This window comes from Stomoxys calcitrans, chromosome 5 (genome assembly GCF_963082655.1).
Source record: "Stomoxys calcitrans chromosome 5, idStoCalc2.1, whole genome shotgun sequence".
Taxonomy (NCBI): domain Eukaryota; kingdom Metazoa; phylum Arthropoda; class Insecta; order Diptera; family Muscidae; genus Stomoxys; species Stomoxys calcitrans.
The window spans coordinates 143,400,458-143,420,483 of NC_081556.1; the positions used below are offsets into that span (position 1 = coordinate 143,400,458).

General features: G+C 33.7%; 1 protein-coding gene across 1 annotated transcript in view; it reads right to left on the minus strand.

The window, feature by feature from the left end:
• Positions 1-9,542: 9,542 nt before the first annotated feature.
• LOC106088459 (putative uncharacterized protein DDB_G0286901) overlaps positions 9,543-20,026 on the minus strand; it is a 66,085-nt gene continuing 55,601 nt past the window's right edge. Inside the window, exon 2 of the mRNA XM_013253981.2 lies at positions 9,543-12,432. Within this exon, the coding sequence (XP_013109435.2) occupies positions 10,504-12,432 (1,929 nt within the window). The 3' untranslated portion in view covers positions 9,543-10,503. The remainder of the gene's footprint in view (positions 12,433-20,026) is intronic.

The window sequence follows — 20,026 nt, forward strand, 5'->3', positions numbered from 1 at the left end:
GTTCGTCCGTCTGTCAGTCAATCCGTCTGTCAGTCAATCCGTGTGTCCATCCGTCTGTCCATCCGTCTGTCCAACCGTCTGTCCATCTGTCTGTCCATCCTTCTGTCCATCCGTCTGTCCGTCCATCTATCTGACCTTTTGTCCGTCCATCCGTAAGACCTTCTGCCCGTCCGTCTGTCTGTACGACCATCTGTCCGTCCATCTGTCCGTCCGTTTGTCCGTCCGTCTGTCCGTCCAACTAGCCGTCCTTCTGTCCGTCCAACTAGCCGTCCGTCTGTCCGTCCAACTAGCCGTCCGTCTGTCCGTCCGTCTGTCCGACCGTCCGCCTGTCGAAGCACGCTATCTTTCGAAGGAGCAAAGCTAGCCGCTTGAAATTTTGCACGAATGCTTCTTATTAGTCTAGGTCGGGCCATATCGGTCCATGTTTAGATAAAGCTGCCATTTAAACCGATCTTGGATCTTGACTTCTTGAGTCACTTGACTTCTTATCCGATTTGGCCGAAATTTTGCATGAAATGTTTTGTTTTGATTTGCTGAGTTAAGTGTTCAAATCGGTCCATAACCTGATATAGCTGTCATATTAACCGATCTGGGGTCTTGACTTCTTTAGCCTCTAGAGGGTGCACTTCCTATCCGATTAGGCTGAATTTTCACATGAGGTGTTTTGTTATGACTTCCAACAACTATGCTAAGTATGGTCCGTATCGGTCCATAACCTGTTATAGCTGCCATATAAGCCGATATGGAGTCTTAATTTCTTGAGCCACTAAAGACTTTTATTTCTTCCAAACGACTAAAGTTAACATATACCTTTGGTTTACTGCCTGTTTAATATTTCCATAGAGCCATTGAGCTTTCCCAGCCCATATATATTTTACTATGATCGTAATCTAATTTCAAATACCTTGCTATTGATACCCATTTTATCCTCATCACAAAACAACTTACCTGCCAAAGCTGCCTGCCCTCAGCTGGTTTTTATTTTCGGCCGGTCAAACTAAGTTGTTCACCTATGCGTATGAATAATATATACAACTTCACAAAAGTCATACGCACCATGGTCCTTTTAAGTTATACAAACTTCAATAGCCTCACTCTTTAGAATAACAGGAAATAAAATTTGAATCGCCCTGTTAATTTGATAATCATTATTTGTGTCAGACTAAAACTATGCTTTAAATTAGTTTTTTTTTTCCAAATTATGACATTTCAGAGGAAGTTGAAATTAAATTTATTTTTTTTATTTAAATTATATATTAAATGAACCCAAAATTGAAACTTTATTTCTAAATTGCTCTACAAGTATATCGATATGGTATTCCAATGTTCTAAAATTGCCTGATTGCTGTCGCTCATTGTAACGTTATTGGGTTTAAGAGAATTCTTTAATACTTTCCATACTGGTATTTCATTGAAATGCAGATCATAGAAATTTTATACGGAAATGTTTTTAATGGGAATCTGTTATTTTTAGGAACTGGATAAATTTAATTTTCAAATAAAATATCATAGACGTTTTATGTTTGCAGGAAGTTTAAACTCGCAAATGTAAATTTTGCCCATGAACATTCCACTAAGGAACAGGGGCAAACTTCTCACATATCAATGAGTGAAGACCGATACAACTTTAAAAAATGAGTGCAGTCCGATTGAAGTTTGATAAATGAGTACTTTATCACCAAAAAGTGTGACAAACGAATTCATAGTTTTGGGTCACCATGTGTTTACTACCGAAAATTTGGCTTGAGATGCATACTGTGCCTAAAAAACATTCTCTATAAAAATGTTTAAATGCTGGCAAATAAATTTCTTTTTACAGTACTTTCTGTTTGAGTCACCCTGTTTTTTTTATCAATAAGTCTAATTCCTCATGCAATGACATTCAAATCCAACGGTTTGTTAACAAGCAAATATTAAAATGTGAAACACCGCCTAACTTGTGGTCTCAGCCTTTTACTCTCTCGAACTCTTATCAGCTTTGCTCTGTTGTTGTGCTTGCTCTTTGGCAAAAATAAACATTTCAAAATAAAATTCAAATTCATACGACCACTGCCTACTATTATTATAAAAAAAAACCTTCTTATTTATGTGTGACCTATTTTTGATAAAAACAAAAACAACTGATTGCACTAATAACTAAATCTCTTCGAGTGTTTTGTTCACCCCAAAAAAAAACAAAAACTAATAAATGCCTATAATAACAAGAACGAAATACAATTTAATATGGCACCTTTCCTAAAATACTGACCATTTACAATGGTCAATGATTTAGCAAAAAAAAAAAAATTCACTGCAAGGAGAACAGAGTTGCCATACGCTTCGTTTGGTGGTAATGACCGAGCAATGTTTATTGGTATTCGTTCACGTGTGTTTTTGTTTATGCCTTACACACGCCCACGCCCACACCCGCATATATGTATAGGCACGCCTATGCTCACCGTTCACTTGCACATTGCAGGCTGTGTGTAGTGTGGGTGAGTGTTGTTTTTGTTTTTTACATTTGGCAGAGAGAAAGTAGACTTACAACACTTCCGCGTTTATTTATCATGAGCATTTTTACTCTCATGCCGTGTATGAGAAAATAAATGCACTGTGACAGTGCAAGATAAATGGCTTGGGGTACAGTGGGAACATAATGAAAGTTTAAAAACACAAAAAAATATTTTTTTTTATTGTAGGCAAAACTTTTGGTTATGAGTCAAGGCAAAATTTTTTTCCAAAAAAAAAAAAAATTTTTTGAGAGTTTAATGAAAATTTAGTATTCGATGATAAGATGAATTTTGTAGGTTAAAAAGTTTGATTTTTGTAAGTCAGGTTTTCGTTTTTAGTAGATTAGATTTAGTAATCGGTATCATAAAAATCTAAAAAGTCTGTTTCGTGCCAAAAACTGTTTATGTAGAAAAATTTTAACATAATTAAAAAAATATAAAAAGTAGTTAATAAAAAAAAACAAAACAAATTAAAAAAAGTTTTTAAAAATAAACTTCAAAATTAAAAAAAAAAAAACAAATAAAACGCTTTGTTCTAAAGAAATCCTAAAATGTTTTTATAGCTAAAAATTATTTTTTTTCCGCGTAGGTAGGTTAGGTTAGGTTGAAAAGAGGGTGCAGATATTAATTTTCACCATGCCACTAGTCGGCCAGTAATCGGTTTGTTGTGCGCTCTAAATTCTAAAAAAGTAACTTCGAGAAAAGTTTTAAGTAAGGAATTCCCTGGTACTTACAAAATTCTTAATTGTGTTCCATACCACTCCCCTAAGTTGGTTCATGTCTGGTATTGTGTCCACACCTAAGTACCGGTGTCTTTTAGCCGCGAAAGCCGACAATGGCATAGGAAAAGCTCTAACGTATCATCATCTTCCCCCCACGCTATCACTTGTCGCACCGATTTTGCATAAGCGAGCTCGTAGTCCTATGTGTCCCGTTATGATACCAAAAGCTATACTGACCTCCTTCCTACTTCCTTTCGGTAATAGCCTCATCCTCTTACTATGCGGATCACCCCATAGGATTTTCGCTGTCCTACCGACTGTTTCACTGTTCCAGCTGGAACAGCGAACGTTAATCAGTTTCGGTTTTTTTCATCAAAAATTTTCTCTTTTCCAAATTTTGTGCTTGAAGAAAATTTTTTAAAAAATGTTTATTAAGAAAACATTTTATAGACTTTTTTTTAGAGAAAGTTTCGAGGGGTCTAAACGTTAACGCAGAGAATACTGAAATCTTCCTGTTCACGACGAAGACGAAGGTGGGCCAATTTGACGCACCACGTGTCCTCAATAGAATGATTTCGGATACAAAGGAGTGATTTTGGACAGGAAACTGAATGGGAGGTGTCAATGGAGTGCTCAGAGATTTTGGGCACTATTTAGAAGGGTCGTAGTCTCCAATTGGTACCTGAATGCGACGATAGTTCAATGGGTCTACAGGAGAGTGATTAGACCAATACTTACTTGCGCCTCGGGCGTTTGGTGGACTGCCATGTAGAAAAAGTGCAATGTAAGGTTAATGAAACAGGCTCAGAAAACATGTTGTCTTGGCATAGACGGAGCGATGAGAACCACAGAACTGAAGACTATTCCAGATATCCGATCAATGGACATTAAGATTTAGTGTGAGGCAGCCATAGGGGCAGCCACACGATAGGAGCAGTTCATACCATGACATAATTCTCGAAGCGACGGTAGGAAAACTGAATGAAAATTTTTCTAAAGAGAGTTTTTTGAGACGAAAATTTCTTTAGAAAACTTTTCGTTCAGGAAAAGTTTCTTTAGAAAATTTTTCGTCTCGAAAAAGTTTCTTTAGAAAATTTTTCGTCTCGAAAAAGTTTCTTTGAAAAATTTTTCGTCTCGAAAAAGTTTCTTTAGAAAATTTTTCGTCTCGAAAAAGTTTCTTTAGAAAATTTTTCGTCTCGAAAAAGTTTCTTTGAAAAATTTTTCGTCTCGAAAAAGTTTCTTTAGAAAATTTTTCGTCTCGAAAAAGTTTCTTTAGAAAATTTTTCGTCTCGAAAAAGTTTCTTTAGAAAATTTTTCGTCTCGAAAAAGTTTCTTTAGAAAATTTTTCGTCTCGAAAAAGTTTCTTTAGAAAATTTTTCGTCTCGAAAAAGTTTCTTTGAAAAATTTTTCGTCTCGAAAAAGTTTCTTTAGAAAATTTTTCGTCTCGAAAAAGCTTCTTTAGAAAATTTTTCGTTCAGAAAAAGTTTCTTTAGAAAATTTTTCGTTCAGAAAAAGTTTCTTTAGAAAATTTTTCGTTCAGAAAAAGTTTCTTTAGAAAATTTTTCGTTCAGAAAAAGTTTCTTTAGAAAATTTTTCGTTCAGAAAAAGTTTCTTTAGAAAATTTTTCGTTCAGAAAAAGTTTCTTTAGAAAATTTTTCGTTCAGAAAAAGTTTCTTTAGAAAATTTTTCGTTCAGAAAAAGTTCTTTAGAAAAATTTTCGCCACGAAAAAGTTTCTTTCTTTCGCCCCCAAAAATTTTCTTTAGAAATATAATTTTTTTTTTTCATGAATTTTCTCCCATACTTACTCGTTTAATCTTTTGTTCCCCCCTGTTAGCCACTGTGCTCAAGTGCGTACTTGAGCGCCTTGCTGATAGTGAGTGCCTCATTAATCACAACAACAAACAACAGTTTATTGAATTTTTATGATTTTTGTAAAGAATTTCTCTTTGATTTTTATTGTTTTATATATATATATATATATATATATTTAAATATATGTATGATGTATATATATATATATAAATTTTACGCAAAATTTTTAAAATTTTTATTCTGTTCTTGTAGAGATGGAAGTAAGTGCTTTTGAAGGAGCGGGGGGGGGGAGGGGGGAGGAGAGTGTAGGTGGGGTTTGGTTATTTGGATTGAAGGAATCATGGTTAGATGGGTGGTTGTTATAAAGGCTAAAATTTAATTTCTTTTTTATTAAAACTTATAAAATAGACAATAGAAAAAACGCTACTACGATTTTATTAAAATTTCTTCATTTGTTTTTTTTTTTTTTTTTTTTGAATCTGTTGTATATATATAAATATATATGTGTGTGTGTGTGGGTGGAGTATATATATGTAATTTTGGGGGGAAGTTGTTTTTTTTTAGATTTAAAAAAATATGGTTTCTCTTTGTTTTGCTTAGCATTTTCTTAATTCTCATTGCCAACCATGCGGTTGTTATCCTCCTTTTCGTTTAACATTCACAACTTTAAAAACTATAAATTATAGCAAAATAAAATTAAATAATTATTATTATACATTAATATTAAATATATAGATATATGATTATATGTATTAAAATTAAAAAGCCTAAAAACTAACATCACTTAATATTTAGGTTTCTTTTTATTTACTTTTCTATGTGGTTGTATATGTATGTATATCAATTATAAAACTAGATTTATATATGTATATATATATAATATTTTTTTTTATGTATAAGAATATTGTATATATATATATGTGTATGTATGGGTATGATTGTATATGTAAATATAATAAATTGTTGTTGTTGTTTTTTTTTTTTTCATTTCATTTGCTCATAATTTTGGTTTATCAATAGCATTATGACAATAGAATTTTGTTTTCTTATATTAAAACTTATGTATTGTAGATAAAAATACGCACACACACTTACAAAAGTTAAAGAGGAGAAGAGGCAAACACTTAGATTTTGTTGCTTATGATTGGCGTTTAAAGTTTTCACAAAACTATGGTAGCATATGGTATAAAGCACTACAAACATACATTTACTAGGGTTTTAAAGGTATGCTTGGCTTTCGCTTTTAATTTTATATATATTAAGATTTCTAAACACTGGCCATCTTAGATTTGGGAAAATATTCTATGGTTTGAAGAAAAAGTTCTATTGAGAAAAAGGACAATAGGGTTGCTGAATTTAAAAATTTTATTTTTTTTTCGCTGGAAAAATCTTAAACTGCATTTGATTGTGTCTACAAATATTAGGACATGTTGAAAAATTTTTAAACGCCAAAAAAAAAAAAAAAAAATTTAAAAAAATTTAAAATTTATTTGAAAAAAATTAAAAAAAAAACTTTTAATATTGGTTTTTTAGATATTTTAACTATTATTAAATTTTTGCGCAACGAACAATCTTCTAAAGATATTATTGAGAAACGAACAATTTTCTAAAGTATTATTTTCGGGACGAAAAATTTTCTGTGAAATTAAAAAAAAAAATAATTTTTTTAAAAATTTTTGAAAATTTAATTTAGAAAATTAAGAAAAAAAGCATTTAAATTTGTTTTTTAGACATTTTAACCATTACCTGAACATTTTGCAGATTTTTTCTAAATACTAATAAATTTGTTTATACCCATCACTATGGGTTAGGGGAATAATAAGTTCGTTATTCCGATTTGTAATACAATGAAATAATTATTGGTGATAGTCTCAACATTTTTTGATCTTATGGAAAACTGTTTCAAGTGACAAAATTTGTAGGTGCTAAAAAACATTAAATATTTTTTATAAAAAAAATAAACAAATTTTTTTTTTGTTTCTCTTTCGAGACGAGCCTAATGATCGGAGATTCAAATCCTTTTCCATTTGCAAAGAAACAAACAAAAATTGTAAAAATTTAATAATCTTCGCCCAAACAGGCAAAATAAAATTGAAAAATGAAAAAAAAAAAAAAAAAAAAAATTCAAAAATATTTTTTTTAAATTTTTATCAAAATGTTCAAATTTCCAGCTCAATCTTTTATACATTTTTCTAAAATAAATTTTAAAATTTTTTAAAAAAATTTAAATATTTAGAAAATTTTACTAAGTTTAAAAAAAAATCCAAATTACTTTTTAAAATTTTTTTAATCGGAGATGCAAATCCTGTTCCATTTGCAAACAAACAAACAAAAATTGTAAAAATTTAATGATCTTCGCCCAAACAGGCAAAATAAACTTGAAAAATGAAAAAAAAAAAATTCAAAAATATTATTTTTGATAAAAATTTAATCAAAATGTTCAAATTTCGAGCTCAATTTTTTAAACAATTTTTCTAAAAAAAAAATTTTAATATATTTTGAAAATTTTTAAAAAAATTTGAAAAAGTTTAAGTATTTAGAAAATTTTACAAAGATTTAAAAAAAAAATCAAAATTACTTTTTTCAATTTTTTTTTTAATAACTTTTTTTTTAAATTTTATAATTCCTGCACAATTTTTTAAACATTTTTCTAAAATTTTAAAAAGGTTTGAATAAGTTCAGGTATTTAGAAAATTTTACGAAGTTTAAAAAAAATGCAAAATTCCTGCACAATTTTTTAAAAATTTTTCTAAAATTTTTTTTTGAAAATTTTAAAAAAGTTTGAAAAAGTTTAAGTATTTAGAAAATTTTACGAAGTTTAAAAAAAAATTCAAAATTACTTTTTTCAAAAATATTTCTTGCTTAATTTTTCAAACATTTTTCTAAAAATTTTTTAAAATTTTTTTTCATAAACTTTTTATTAGAATTTTTTCCCAAGAATTTTTTTTCAAAATTTTTTGTTCTATATTTTTCTCAAAATTACTTGCCTCAATTTACTTTTTAAATTTTTTCCAAAATTTTCGAATTTTTTCCCATTTTTATATGTACTTTTTTTAAATTGTTATCAAAATTTCCAAATTTCCTGATCAATTTCTCAAACATTTTCTAAAAAATTTTTTAAATATTTTTTCAACATTTTTTTTCTAGAATTTTTTTGAAAAAATATATTTTTTTGCGGAATTTTTTTGAAAAAATGTTTCTAAAAATTTTTTGTTCTATATTTTTCTTAAAAATTTTCAATTTTTATACATTTTCTAAAAATTTTTTTAAATATTTTTTGAGAATTTTTAAAAGGTTTAAATATGTAGAAACTTTTACAAAGTTTTTTAAAAAAATTTCAAAAATATTTTTTTAATACCTTTTTTATATTTTTTGAACATTTTTCTAAAAAAAATTTTTAAATATTTTAAAATTTTTTTTTAGATTTTTTTCAAAAATTTTTTTTTTTAATTTTTTTCAAAATTTTTCTCAAAATTGCTTTCCTCAAATTACTTTTTAAATTTTTAGCAAAATTTCGGATTTTTTTTTTTCATTTTTATATCCAAAATTGCAAATTTCGCCCATGAACATTCCACAAAAGGAAAAGGGGCAAACTTCTCACATATCAATGAGTGCAGTCCGATTCAAGTTTAAGCTCAATGATAAGGGGCCTCCTTTTTATAGTCGAGTCCGAACGGCGAGCTGCAGTGCGACATCTCTTTGGAGAGAAATTTTACATGGCACAGTACCTCACAAATGTCGCCAGCATTAGGAGGGGAAAACCACTGGTGAAAATTTTTTCTGATGGTTTCGCCAGGATTCGAACCCAGGCGTTCAGCGTCATAGGCGGACATGCTAACCTCTGCGCTACGGTGGCCTCCACTCTTTTAAATTTTTATCAAAATTTCCGAATTTCCTGCTCAATTTTTCAAATATTTTCTTAAACTTATTTTAAATTATTTAAAATTTTTTAAAATAAATTTTTTTTTAATTGATATTTTACACAGATACTTTATATTGATGCAGGTCATTGGGAATTGCAAATGGGCCATATCGGTTCAGATTTGGACATAGCTCCCATATAAACCGTTCTCCCGATTTGACTTTTTGAGCCCCTGAAACGCATTTTTCGTTCGATTTGGCTGAAATTTCGCACATAGTCATGTCTAATGTATTCCAACTTTTGTGCCAAGTATGGTTCAAATCGGTCTATAACCTGATATAGACCTAACCTAAATCTTTTTTCAACATTTTTCAAAATCTTTTAATTTTTCAAATCTTTTCAAAAACTTAAAATTTTTTTCAAAACTTTTAAAATTTTTTGAAAGTTTTTTAAGTGTAAAAAAAAATTAAATGTTTTTTTTTTCAAGAAAAATGTTTCGCCAATTTCTTTTTTTACGTTTTCCAAAATTTTAGATTGTTCATTTAAAAAAAAAACACATTTCCTCAATGATTTCATAAAAATTTTATAATATTTTTTTTTAATTTTTTTTCCAAATTTTTTTAAAAGTTTTTTTCAAAATGTTTTTTTTTCAAAAAAAAATTTTTTTATAGGATTTTATAATTTTTTAAAACAATTATAAATTATGTCCTTTTAACATCCAACGATATTAAATTCTTTTAAAAAAGGCAAAGATTTTCAAACAATATCACAACAAAGTAAAGCCTTCGAAAATGTTGGTATTTTACTAGGCTTTTTAAAGTATTTAAAAAAAGATTTATTAAAGAAAATAAAAACTTTTTCCCTTTCTCTTTTGAACTTTATTCCATCGAAACTCATTGTAATTTAAATGTGTCTTCATCTATTTTTTTTTTCTTTTCTTCTTACAGCCAGTAATGTCCACTTTTTAGCAGCCTTTTTTATACCTCTTATTGCATATTGCATTTTTTCACCCACGAAGATACGAAAAAATAACAAAAAAAAAAAAAAAAAAAACATCACACAATGCAATATGTCAATATTCCCTAAATATCACTTTAACCCTTCTATACTAAGCTAAAAAAAATTGCTTTCAATAATTTCCCCTTTGTTTTTAAAGTTCTTTTGACAACAAAGTGAAAAAAACGCTTAATTGGCGGCACCATGAAAACCCCAAGCATTATTAAAAAATAAAACATACAAACATGACACTCAACGACTATTTACAAATGCTTTCATTAGTTATTTCTCTGATTTAAATCGCCTCTTGCTAATATTTTCGGGAGAATGCCAAAAAAGCATTTTTCACTTTTTGTTTTGTATCACAGTCTCTTGTTACAAGGATTTCTAAAGAAGTAGGCATTACTGGCAATAAGTTTTGAATTGAAGAGATCTTTTTTTTTTTGTTCTTTTGAATGGAAGAAAGATTACTGATTGTAACCCCTATTGGCTGAGAGTAATGACCAGTGTGGCTAAGTTTAAAATACTAATTGTTGCTTGATTGTTAAGTGTGTTGGGTATTCCTTTCGTCTCTCTCTCTCTCGCTCTCGCTCTCGCGCGCTCTTTATGCATTGCTTACTTTTATATGTAGGGTGAATTGGTTAGTGTGAGTGAGTCAGTGTGTGGGAAATTAAATTCTAAATGGCTAGTCGTTTGCGATGGCTCATCGAAATCGTAAAAACGACTATTGTTATCGACATTTGTCAAATAGTTGAGATCGCTCTGTTGCGTGTTGGCCGTTATTAGTGGCCCCAGGGAGACCGTGTCACAGGCCTCCCCAGCGGTGCCGCCAAAGCTCGAGTGGCCACAGAAACCCAGCTGTGGCGAATTGGGTGTGGAATTGAGCATGCAATCATCACCCGTGCAAGAGGGTATGGTCACCATGGGCGCAATGTGGGAGGCAATGATCGCCGATAGACTGTTGGAGGCAGCGGAACTGCCTGGGACATCATCCAGATGGAATGTTAGCTCCTCCTTTTTCAAGCACCTGTCGCTGTTGGTGTTGGAAACGTTGGCACCCGCACCATTGTTGCCACCATTGCCATTGTGTATCGCAATGTTCATGGTCACTGTTTGTTGGGGGGCCAAAGAGAATAACTGTTGACCATTATCCACTAACCCACCCCCGCCACCACCACCACCACCACTTTGATTGTGGCTGTGGTGATGCGAATTGTTGTTGTGCTGTAGGTGCTGATGGCCACAATTATCACCACTATTGCTGCTGACCAGGGAATTGCCAAATTGGTCTTGCTGGTGCTGCTCATGCGTTTGGTTGCTGTCATCATCAAGCATAAGGATGTCATCACAGTTTAGTAATTGGGGCGTGGCATTGCACGAGGAGGCAGTTTGCAGATCACTGCAATTAAAAACGGAGAATTTCACATCTGAATACTGCGTTTGATCACCATTGACAGCCAACTGTTGCTGCTGCTGATGGTGTTGGTGGTGTTGTTGCTGCTGTTGGTGTTGCTGACTGGCTGGATGTAAATTGGCATCATTGTTGACTATGCCCTGATGTTGATGCTGATGATGACCATGACCATTGTAGGAGGCATGCATCTCCATTTCGCCGCCACACTCATTATCATCAAATTCGGCCACTGGGGACTCAAAAAAGTTGCTTCTCATCAAGGTGTAGACCGAGCCCCCCTTGGCATCGTCGCAATCCTCCTGGTCCGGCAGCTCATGCTTGAAGTGCAGCTCATTGGGCCTTAGATTTGCCAACATTGGCAGCCTTTGCGGGTTCGGCTCATTGGTAACTTGTAGCATCACATTTTTGCTGAGATCCGCTGAGGTCAGATCGTCTGGGGTGTAGTAACTGCCTGAGGTAATTTGATAATCACTTGCCGTTGTGGAATTTAAATAACTACTGCTAATGTCCAAGTTATGGAGAGGTGTGGAGGCATTGGTGCGAGTCCCAAACTCATCTTCGTCGTCATCATAGTTCAGAGTACTGGTAGAGCTGGCATTGAGGTGGGTGGTGGTGTTGGTACTCATATTGTTAAGCGATTTGCAACTATTGTGGCGTTGCTTTTTTACGGGTGGTGGGGTTGTGCCATAATTGGTGGAAGAACTGCCCGAGGAAGTACGTTTGCCTTTGCGTCCTGGCTTGGCGGTGTTACCACCAACACCTCCACTGCCTCCGGGCCCTGGACTCTTTTGCGAGGTTGAGGGCGAGGCAGATGAATTCATGTCAGAGCTCTCATTGTGTGAGCCATCCTGAGAGCTTTTGCTCGAACCCGAATTGGCTCTGGGCAATTTCTTTTGGGGTCTATATTTGTAATTGGGATACTCGATCATGTGCAGCTTGCGCAATTTCTCCGCCTCCATTTGGTAGGGCTGTTTTTCCTCTTTGCTCAATAGTTGCCATCGTCTGCCCAATTCTTTGGAGATCTCTGCATTGTGCATATCGGGAGTCTTTTCGCAGATTTTGCGTCGCTCCATTTGGCTCCACACCATAAATGCATTCATGGGCCGTTTTATGTGGCCGGGCGAATGTTTTTTCGTCTAAAAAGAAACAAAGAAGAGACAACGTTAGAAAAACAAGTAAGAATTGCGCCCTCTAGTGGCAGTAGATGTCAAGCTTCAAGATCGGTTTATATGGCAGCTTTATCAGGTTATGAACCGATTTGAACCTTACTTGGCACAGTTGTTGCAAATCATCAGTCCGAAGTCAAAGCACCTCATGCAAAAATTCAATCAAATCGGTTATGAATTACGCCCTCTAGTGGCTCAATAAATCAAGATCCAAATTGGTGTATATGACAGCTATATCAGGTTATTGACTGATTTGAGCCATACTTAGCGCAGTTATTGGAAGAATAGGAAGAAGAAAATACTTCATGCAAAATTTCAGCCAAATCGGGCAAGAATTGAGCCCTCTAGTGGCTCAAGAAGTCAAGCTTCCAGATCGGTTTATATGGCAGCTATATCAGGTTATGAACCGATGTGAACCGTATTTGGCACAATTGTTGGAAGTCATCAGTCAGAAATCAAAATACCTCATGCAAAAATTCAACCAAACCGGATGAGAATTACGCCCTCTAGTGGCTCAAGAAGTCAAGATCCAAAATCGGTGTATATGGCAGCTATATCAGGCTATGAACCGATTTGAACCATACCTGGTACAGTTGTTGGAAGTCATAACAAAACACTTCATGCAAAATTTCAACCAAATCGGATAAGAATTGCGCCCTCTAGTGGCTCAAGAAGTCAAGATCTATAATCGGTTTATATGGCAGCTGTATCAAAACATAAACCGATATGGCCCATTTGCAATACCAACGGACCTAAACTAATAAGAAGAACTTGTGCAAAATTTCAAGGGCCTAGATTTACTCCTTCGAAAGTTAGCGTGCCTTTGGCAGACAGACGGATGGACACGTCTTGATCGACTCAAAATGTCAAGACGATCAAGAATATGTATACTTTATGGGGTCTTAAACGAATTTTTTAAGGTGTTCCAACCGGAATGACGAAATTAGTATACCCCCATCCTATGATGGAGGGTAAAAACATTAGGAATAAAGTTTGAAAAATCAAAAAAAAAATCTAAAAAATATTAGAGAATTAAAAAAATTTTAAAATTAAAAAAAATTTTTAATTAAAAAAAATTCTAAAAATTAAAAAAAAAAATTAATAAAATTGGAAATTAAAAAAAAATAATATAAAAAAAATTTAAAAAAAAAATTAATTAAAAAAAAATAATTAAATAAAAAAATTATTAAATAAAAAAATTAATTAAATAAAAAAAAATTAAAAAAAAATTTTGATAAATTTAAAAAAAAAAACACAAAAAAAAATATAAGAAAAAAATTGATAAACCTAAAAAAAACACAAAATTTTTAGTATGATTCACGAGATTGATATTTTTTAATAAAGAAATGAATTTAAAAAAAAATTTTAAATTTAAAATTTAAGAAATTCTGGTAAAATTTTGATAATTTATAAAAAGAAAAATTATTCAATTATCCCTATAAACCTTTTTCCCCAAAAACAACTACGCTGTTATTTAAAACCCTCCGTATAGAAGAACTGCACCTGCCACACCTCCCCTTAAAAAAAATTAGAATAACCGCAAGGGGGAAAAAACAAACAAATTTCTTGTTGACGTAGCTCATATCTGATAACCAGCCAAAATATGATTTTTTTTTTTTTTTGTTTCCAAAGGGGGTCAATAGCCCCAAGTTCAAGAACGAACGAATTGGAATTGCTTTCCCAAAACAAAACAACAATAACAACAACAACAGCAGCAACATCAATAACGTTAAAATGTTTACCATGGCTAAGTATATTTAGAATGTTATCTCATACAATGGCAGTCTCTTTTATCGCCTGCATTCGGTTGTCGGACATTTTGCACTTTCACACAGACTTCTATGAATGTCGTATAGATTTTGAAATTTGAAAAAAATGTCTCAACCCTGCGCTTCCCCACTATCTTTTGGCTACCCATTACTCTATTGCATGGTGAGGTGCATCATTTTAAGGGGTCATGCAGCTGATTATTAACTCTCATACAATCAAAATGTTAGTTTGAAAAAAAAAGGTTCGCTAGCCTTTGTCTACCGTGTTGAATGTTGGGGTTTTAGAATATCACTCTCTCTCTCTCTCTCTCTCTTCTCTATTTATATCTCTCACTGTGTCTGTGCATCACATAGGGATTTGTGCAAATATATATGGTCTATATAGAGTGCATATAATAATTAATAATAATAACGAATTGAAATGAAACGAAAAGCGCTTATGATAAGATTACTAACAGACCCAACAACAAATATGGGAGAAAAAAAAAATAATGCCCGTCGGAGGGTTCATTGACATGGGAACACTTCATTGTCAAATGCAACTTTTGTAAATTCATAATAAAAGCGGCAGCACCAACGGTATCCCCTCAACCATAGTATCCCCCCACCATAGCCTTCCATTGGTCAGTCGGCAAGTGCTGCCCCTCAAATATTTGAATGTAATCAATGACAGTCATCAAAGTTACAACGTTCATGGGTTGATATATTAGGGGAAGGTAATAATTTTTTACCCTTGTTTCATGCATGTGGGAAGGGATGGAAATTTAGAATGCAAGCCTTTAAACTAACTCAGTGAAAAAAATTTTAACATATTTTTAGGCTTAAATTTGGTAATGCAAGACTTGAAACTTTCGTTTTTTGAAAATATTGAAGATTAGCAGATAACATGCAAACGAAACAATACCTCCCTAACATTGTTGGGTGTAAGCCGTCTAGCCAGAATAACCAGAATAAAGAATAATAAGGCAGCAGGAGGTAGGCCACCGTAGCGCAGAGTTTAGCATGTCCGCCTATGACGCTGAACGCCTGGGCTCGAATCCTGGCGAGAGATCGATCTATATGGCAGCTATATCCAAATCTTGACCGTTCTGGGCCAAATTGAAGAATGATGTTGAAGGGCCAAATACAACTCACTGTCCCAAATTTCAGCAAAATCGGATAATAAATGTGGCTTTTATGGGCGCAAGACCTTAAATTGAGAGATCGGCCTATATGGCAGCTATATCCAAATTTGGACCAATCTGGGCCAAATTGAAGAATGATATCAAAGAGCCTAACGTAACTCACTGTCCAAAATTTTGGCGACATCGGACAATAAATGCGCCTTTTATGGCCTTAAAACCTCAAATCGAGAGTTCGGTCTATATCTATGGCAGCTATATCCAAATCTGGGCCGATCAGGGCCAAATTGAAGAATAATGTTGAAGGGCCAAATACAACTCACTGTCCCTAATTTCAGCGAAATCGGACAATAAATGTGGCTTTTAAGGGCCTAAGACCCTAAATCGGGGCTACATCAAGATATAGTCCTATGGGGGCTACATCACGATATAGACCTATATAGTCCATCTTCGAACTTAACCTGCTTATGGACTAAAAAAGAATCTGTGCTAAGTTTCAGCTCAATATCTCTATTTTTAAAGATTGTAGCGTGATTTCAACAAACAGACGGAAAGACGGACGGACAGCGTAAAAATCTAAGACGATCTAGCCATGTCCGTCCGTCCGTCCGTCTATCTGTCGAAAGTACGCTAACTTTCGAAGGAGTTAAGCTAGCCGCTTGAAATTTTGCACAAATACTTTTTCTTAGTGTAGGTCAGTTGGGATTGTAAATGGGCCAAATCGGTCCACGTTTTGATATAGCTGCCATATAAACCGATCTTGGGTCTTGACTTCTTGAGCCTCTAGAGGGCTCAATTCTCATCCGATTGGAATGAAATTTTGCACGACGTGTTCTGCTATGATATCCAACAACTGTGCCAAGTATGGTTCAAATCGGTTCATAACCTGATATAGCTGTCATATAAACCGATCTTGGGTCTTGACTTCTTGAGCCTCCAGAGGGGGCAATTTTTATCCGATTGGAATGAGTTTTTGCACGAAGTATTTTGTTATTATATCCCACAACTGTGCAAAGTATGGTTCAAATCGGTTCATAACCTGATATAGCTGTCATATAAACCGATCTTGGGTCTTGACTTCTTGAGCCTCCAGAGGGCGCAATTTTTATCCGATTGAAATGAGTTTTTGCACGAAGTATTTTGTTATTATATCCCACAAATGTGCTAAGTATGGTTCAAATCGGTTCATAACCTGATATAGCTGTCATATAAACCGATCTTGGGTCTTGACTTCTTGAGCCTCCAGAGGCGGCAATTTTTATCCGATTGGAATGAGTTTTTGCACGAAGTATTTTGTTATTATATCCCACAACTGTGCTAAGTATGGTTCAAATCGGTTCATAACCTGATATAGCTGTCATATAAACCGATCTTGGGTCTTGACTTCTTGACCCTCCAGAGGGGGCAATATTTATCCGATTGGAATGAGTTTTTGCACGAAGTATTTTGTTATTATATCCCACAACTGTGCTAAGTATGGTTCAAATCGGTTCATAACCTGATATAGCTGTCATATAAACCGATCTTGGGACTTGACTTCTTCAGCCTCTAGAGGGCGCAATTCTTATCCGATTTGGCTGAAATTTTGCATGACGTATTTGATTTTTACTTACAACAAATGTATTAAATAAGGTTCAAATCGGTTCGTAACCTGATATAGCTACTATATAAACCGATCTGGGGACTTAACTTCTTGAGCCTCTAGAGGGCGCAATTCTCATCCGATTTGGAAGAAATTTTGTACAACGACTTCTCTCATGACCTTCAACATACGTGTCTAATATGGTCGAAATCGATCAATAGCTTGATACAGCTCCCATATCAACTGATCTCCCAATTTTGCTTCTTGAGCCCCTACAAGGCGCAATTCTTATTCCAATGAACTGAAATATTACACAATGACTTCTACAATGTTCAGCATTCATTTATGGTCCGAATCGGACTATAACTTGATATAGCTCCAATAGCATAACAGTCCTTATTCATTATTCTTTGTTAGAGATACCGCGCTTAGAACTCGACAAATGCGATCCATGGTGGAGGGTATATAAGATTCGGTCCGGCCGAACTTAGCACGCTCTTACTTGTTTTTTCCTATAGCTGTTAAAAAATCATCCTTTAGATTTGAATTAGGTTTTTTCGACAGTTTTCCTTTATGGAACTGTCAACTAAACCTATTTTAAGGCTTCATAAAGTTTTTTTTTCTCTTTTGAAAAATGTTTAAAATAACTTTTTTTCTCACTTTGTAAAATGCAACTTTTATTTTTTGAAGGTCTGAAGGTGAGAAAGTGTTTTGGCCCCCTCAACAAAGCAAGTGAAGATTTTTTTTTACTTTTCATTTTTCGTTTTTTTGTCGTTTTTTTGCAATTGATAAGATTATGTAAATTCGCTTGTCATCTGCATATTGGCTTTCATTTAAGCCATGCAATTTCTTTTTGATCTCGTAACTGATGCCCTTAATACACTTGCCATTATCTAGGTTATCAGCGAAGGGGAGGAAAGATGGATGGACGGATGTACAGTAGCTGTTAAGAGGCCCCATTATCCATGAAGAAATGAGGACATTAGCTTCAAAATTTGCAATGAGTAGATAACGTGGGCGTAGGTGGTTGGTAATCAACCATTTACATATTCATTAACACAACATTAATCTATACAGAGTGCCAGAGTTGCCACTAAAACACATTCTGGTTATGGGCTAAAACAACAACAACAACAAAAGAGCAGCAGTTGTTATGCCATGAAATATTGACTAATGCAAAAATAACGTTACACGCTGTTTTGGTTATTTACCCCTGAACACAGAAAATGTCATTGACTTGTGATGAAATTTTACTGGATGGTGAAATAAACCCTGCCCCTCTGACACACACACACACACACACACACCACCACTCCAGCAATATGACAACAAGGAAAATGTTTGATTGATTTCATAGCTTTCATAGGTGCATGTTTTTTTTTTTTGTTTAGATCAGTATTTCTTAAATTCGAAATCAGTCAATAAACTTAGATAAACCATGCCAGTTGGGTGGTATGTATTGGCGGGGGGGGGGGAGGTGAGTAGTGTGTAGGCCTATCAGGCTTGCATTGTGATTTCTTTCTACGCTAGTATGGGTGGCCCAGGTGATTTAATTCATTTTTTAAATAATATCTACATCAATATGTATGTATGTATGTATGTATGTATGTATGTATATTTTTATAGACACATGTATGGGTAGTATGCATGTAATTTGTTTATAGAGAGTGCAAAAAAAAAACGTTTTATTATTTTCCTGTTAAATATTTATAAATTAATTTTGTAAATAACCAGTGAAGGCAGAGAGCTGGGGTAGATTCACTGCCGCCCTGGCAATTGGTATTGCTATGCATGGGAGTATAATTAAACGGAGATAATTGCAAATGATCTACAATGAAGTGGAAAAAAGCCTTGAAACCACAACTCACTGCTAGTGTAGGTTTCAGTTAAAAAAAAAAAAAACCTTGAACCTTTTTTCTTCAAGTACTATAGAATGAATCTGCTTATTACGCTATTTTATAATCGTAGAATTTGAAAGTTTCTGTATGCTAAACCTTAATCAAACAATTTTTAGAGTTTTGTGTTCATAAATGGTGTTTAAGGCATAATGGGAGATAATTAAAAATTATGAGCATCGTTGAAGGCGGAAGGTAATTAATAAATTTCTCTTACTATCCGCATGAACAAAACTTGAATAAAATGAATCACATACCATGTAAGGGGCTTGCCTGTGGCGAAATGAAGAAATAACAAGCAAAAGTGTGTTAAATTCGGCCTGGCCGATTTTTTTCTACCCTCCGCCATGGATCGCTTTTGCCAAGTTCTGCGAATGGCCGGGCCGAACTTTGGATACACACCACCTGGGGTATAAATGTAAATCCCCCTTCGTCACAATCTGGTGAAAATTGGATAACATAAGCACCTAAATTCTACAAATCAATTTTGTAGAACAAAATATTGGTCTTTTTGGTAGATATATCCAATTATAAACCGATCTGAACCATATTAAGGTTGAATATCGGGAGGCTCAGAAAAACTCACTGTTTCAAATTTCATCGAAATCGGTTAATAAATAAAGCTTTTATGGGCTTCAGACCCTTAACCGGCATATCGCTCTATATGGCAGCTATATCTTATTGTAGTCGGATCAGAACCATATTTAGGTCGGATGGTGGGAGGTCTTAACCCACTCACTGTGTAAAATTTCAGCGAAATCGGTTAATAAATAAAGCTTTTATGGCTTTCAGATCCCTTATCGACAGATCGGTCTATATGGCAGCTATATCTAAATATAGTTCGATCTGAACCATATTTAGGTCGGGTGTCAGGAGCCTAAAAATAACTCACTGCTTCGAATTTTAGCGAAATCGGTGAAAGAATAAAGCTTTTATGGGCTTCAGACCCTTTATCGGGAGATCGGTCTATATGACAGCTATATCTAAATAAAGTCCGATCTAAACCATATTTATGTTAGATATCGGGAGGCTTAAAATAACCAACTGTTTTCAATTTCAGCAAAATCGGGTAGTAAATAAAGCTTTTATGGGCTTCAGACCCTTTATTGGGAGATCGGTCAATATGACAGCTATATCTAAATATGGACCGATCTAATCCATATTTAAGTCAGATGTCGGGAGGCTTAAACTAATCAA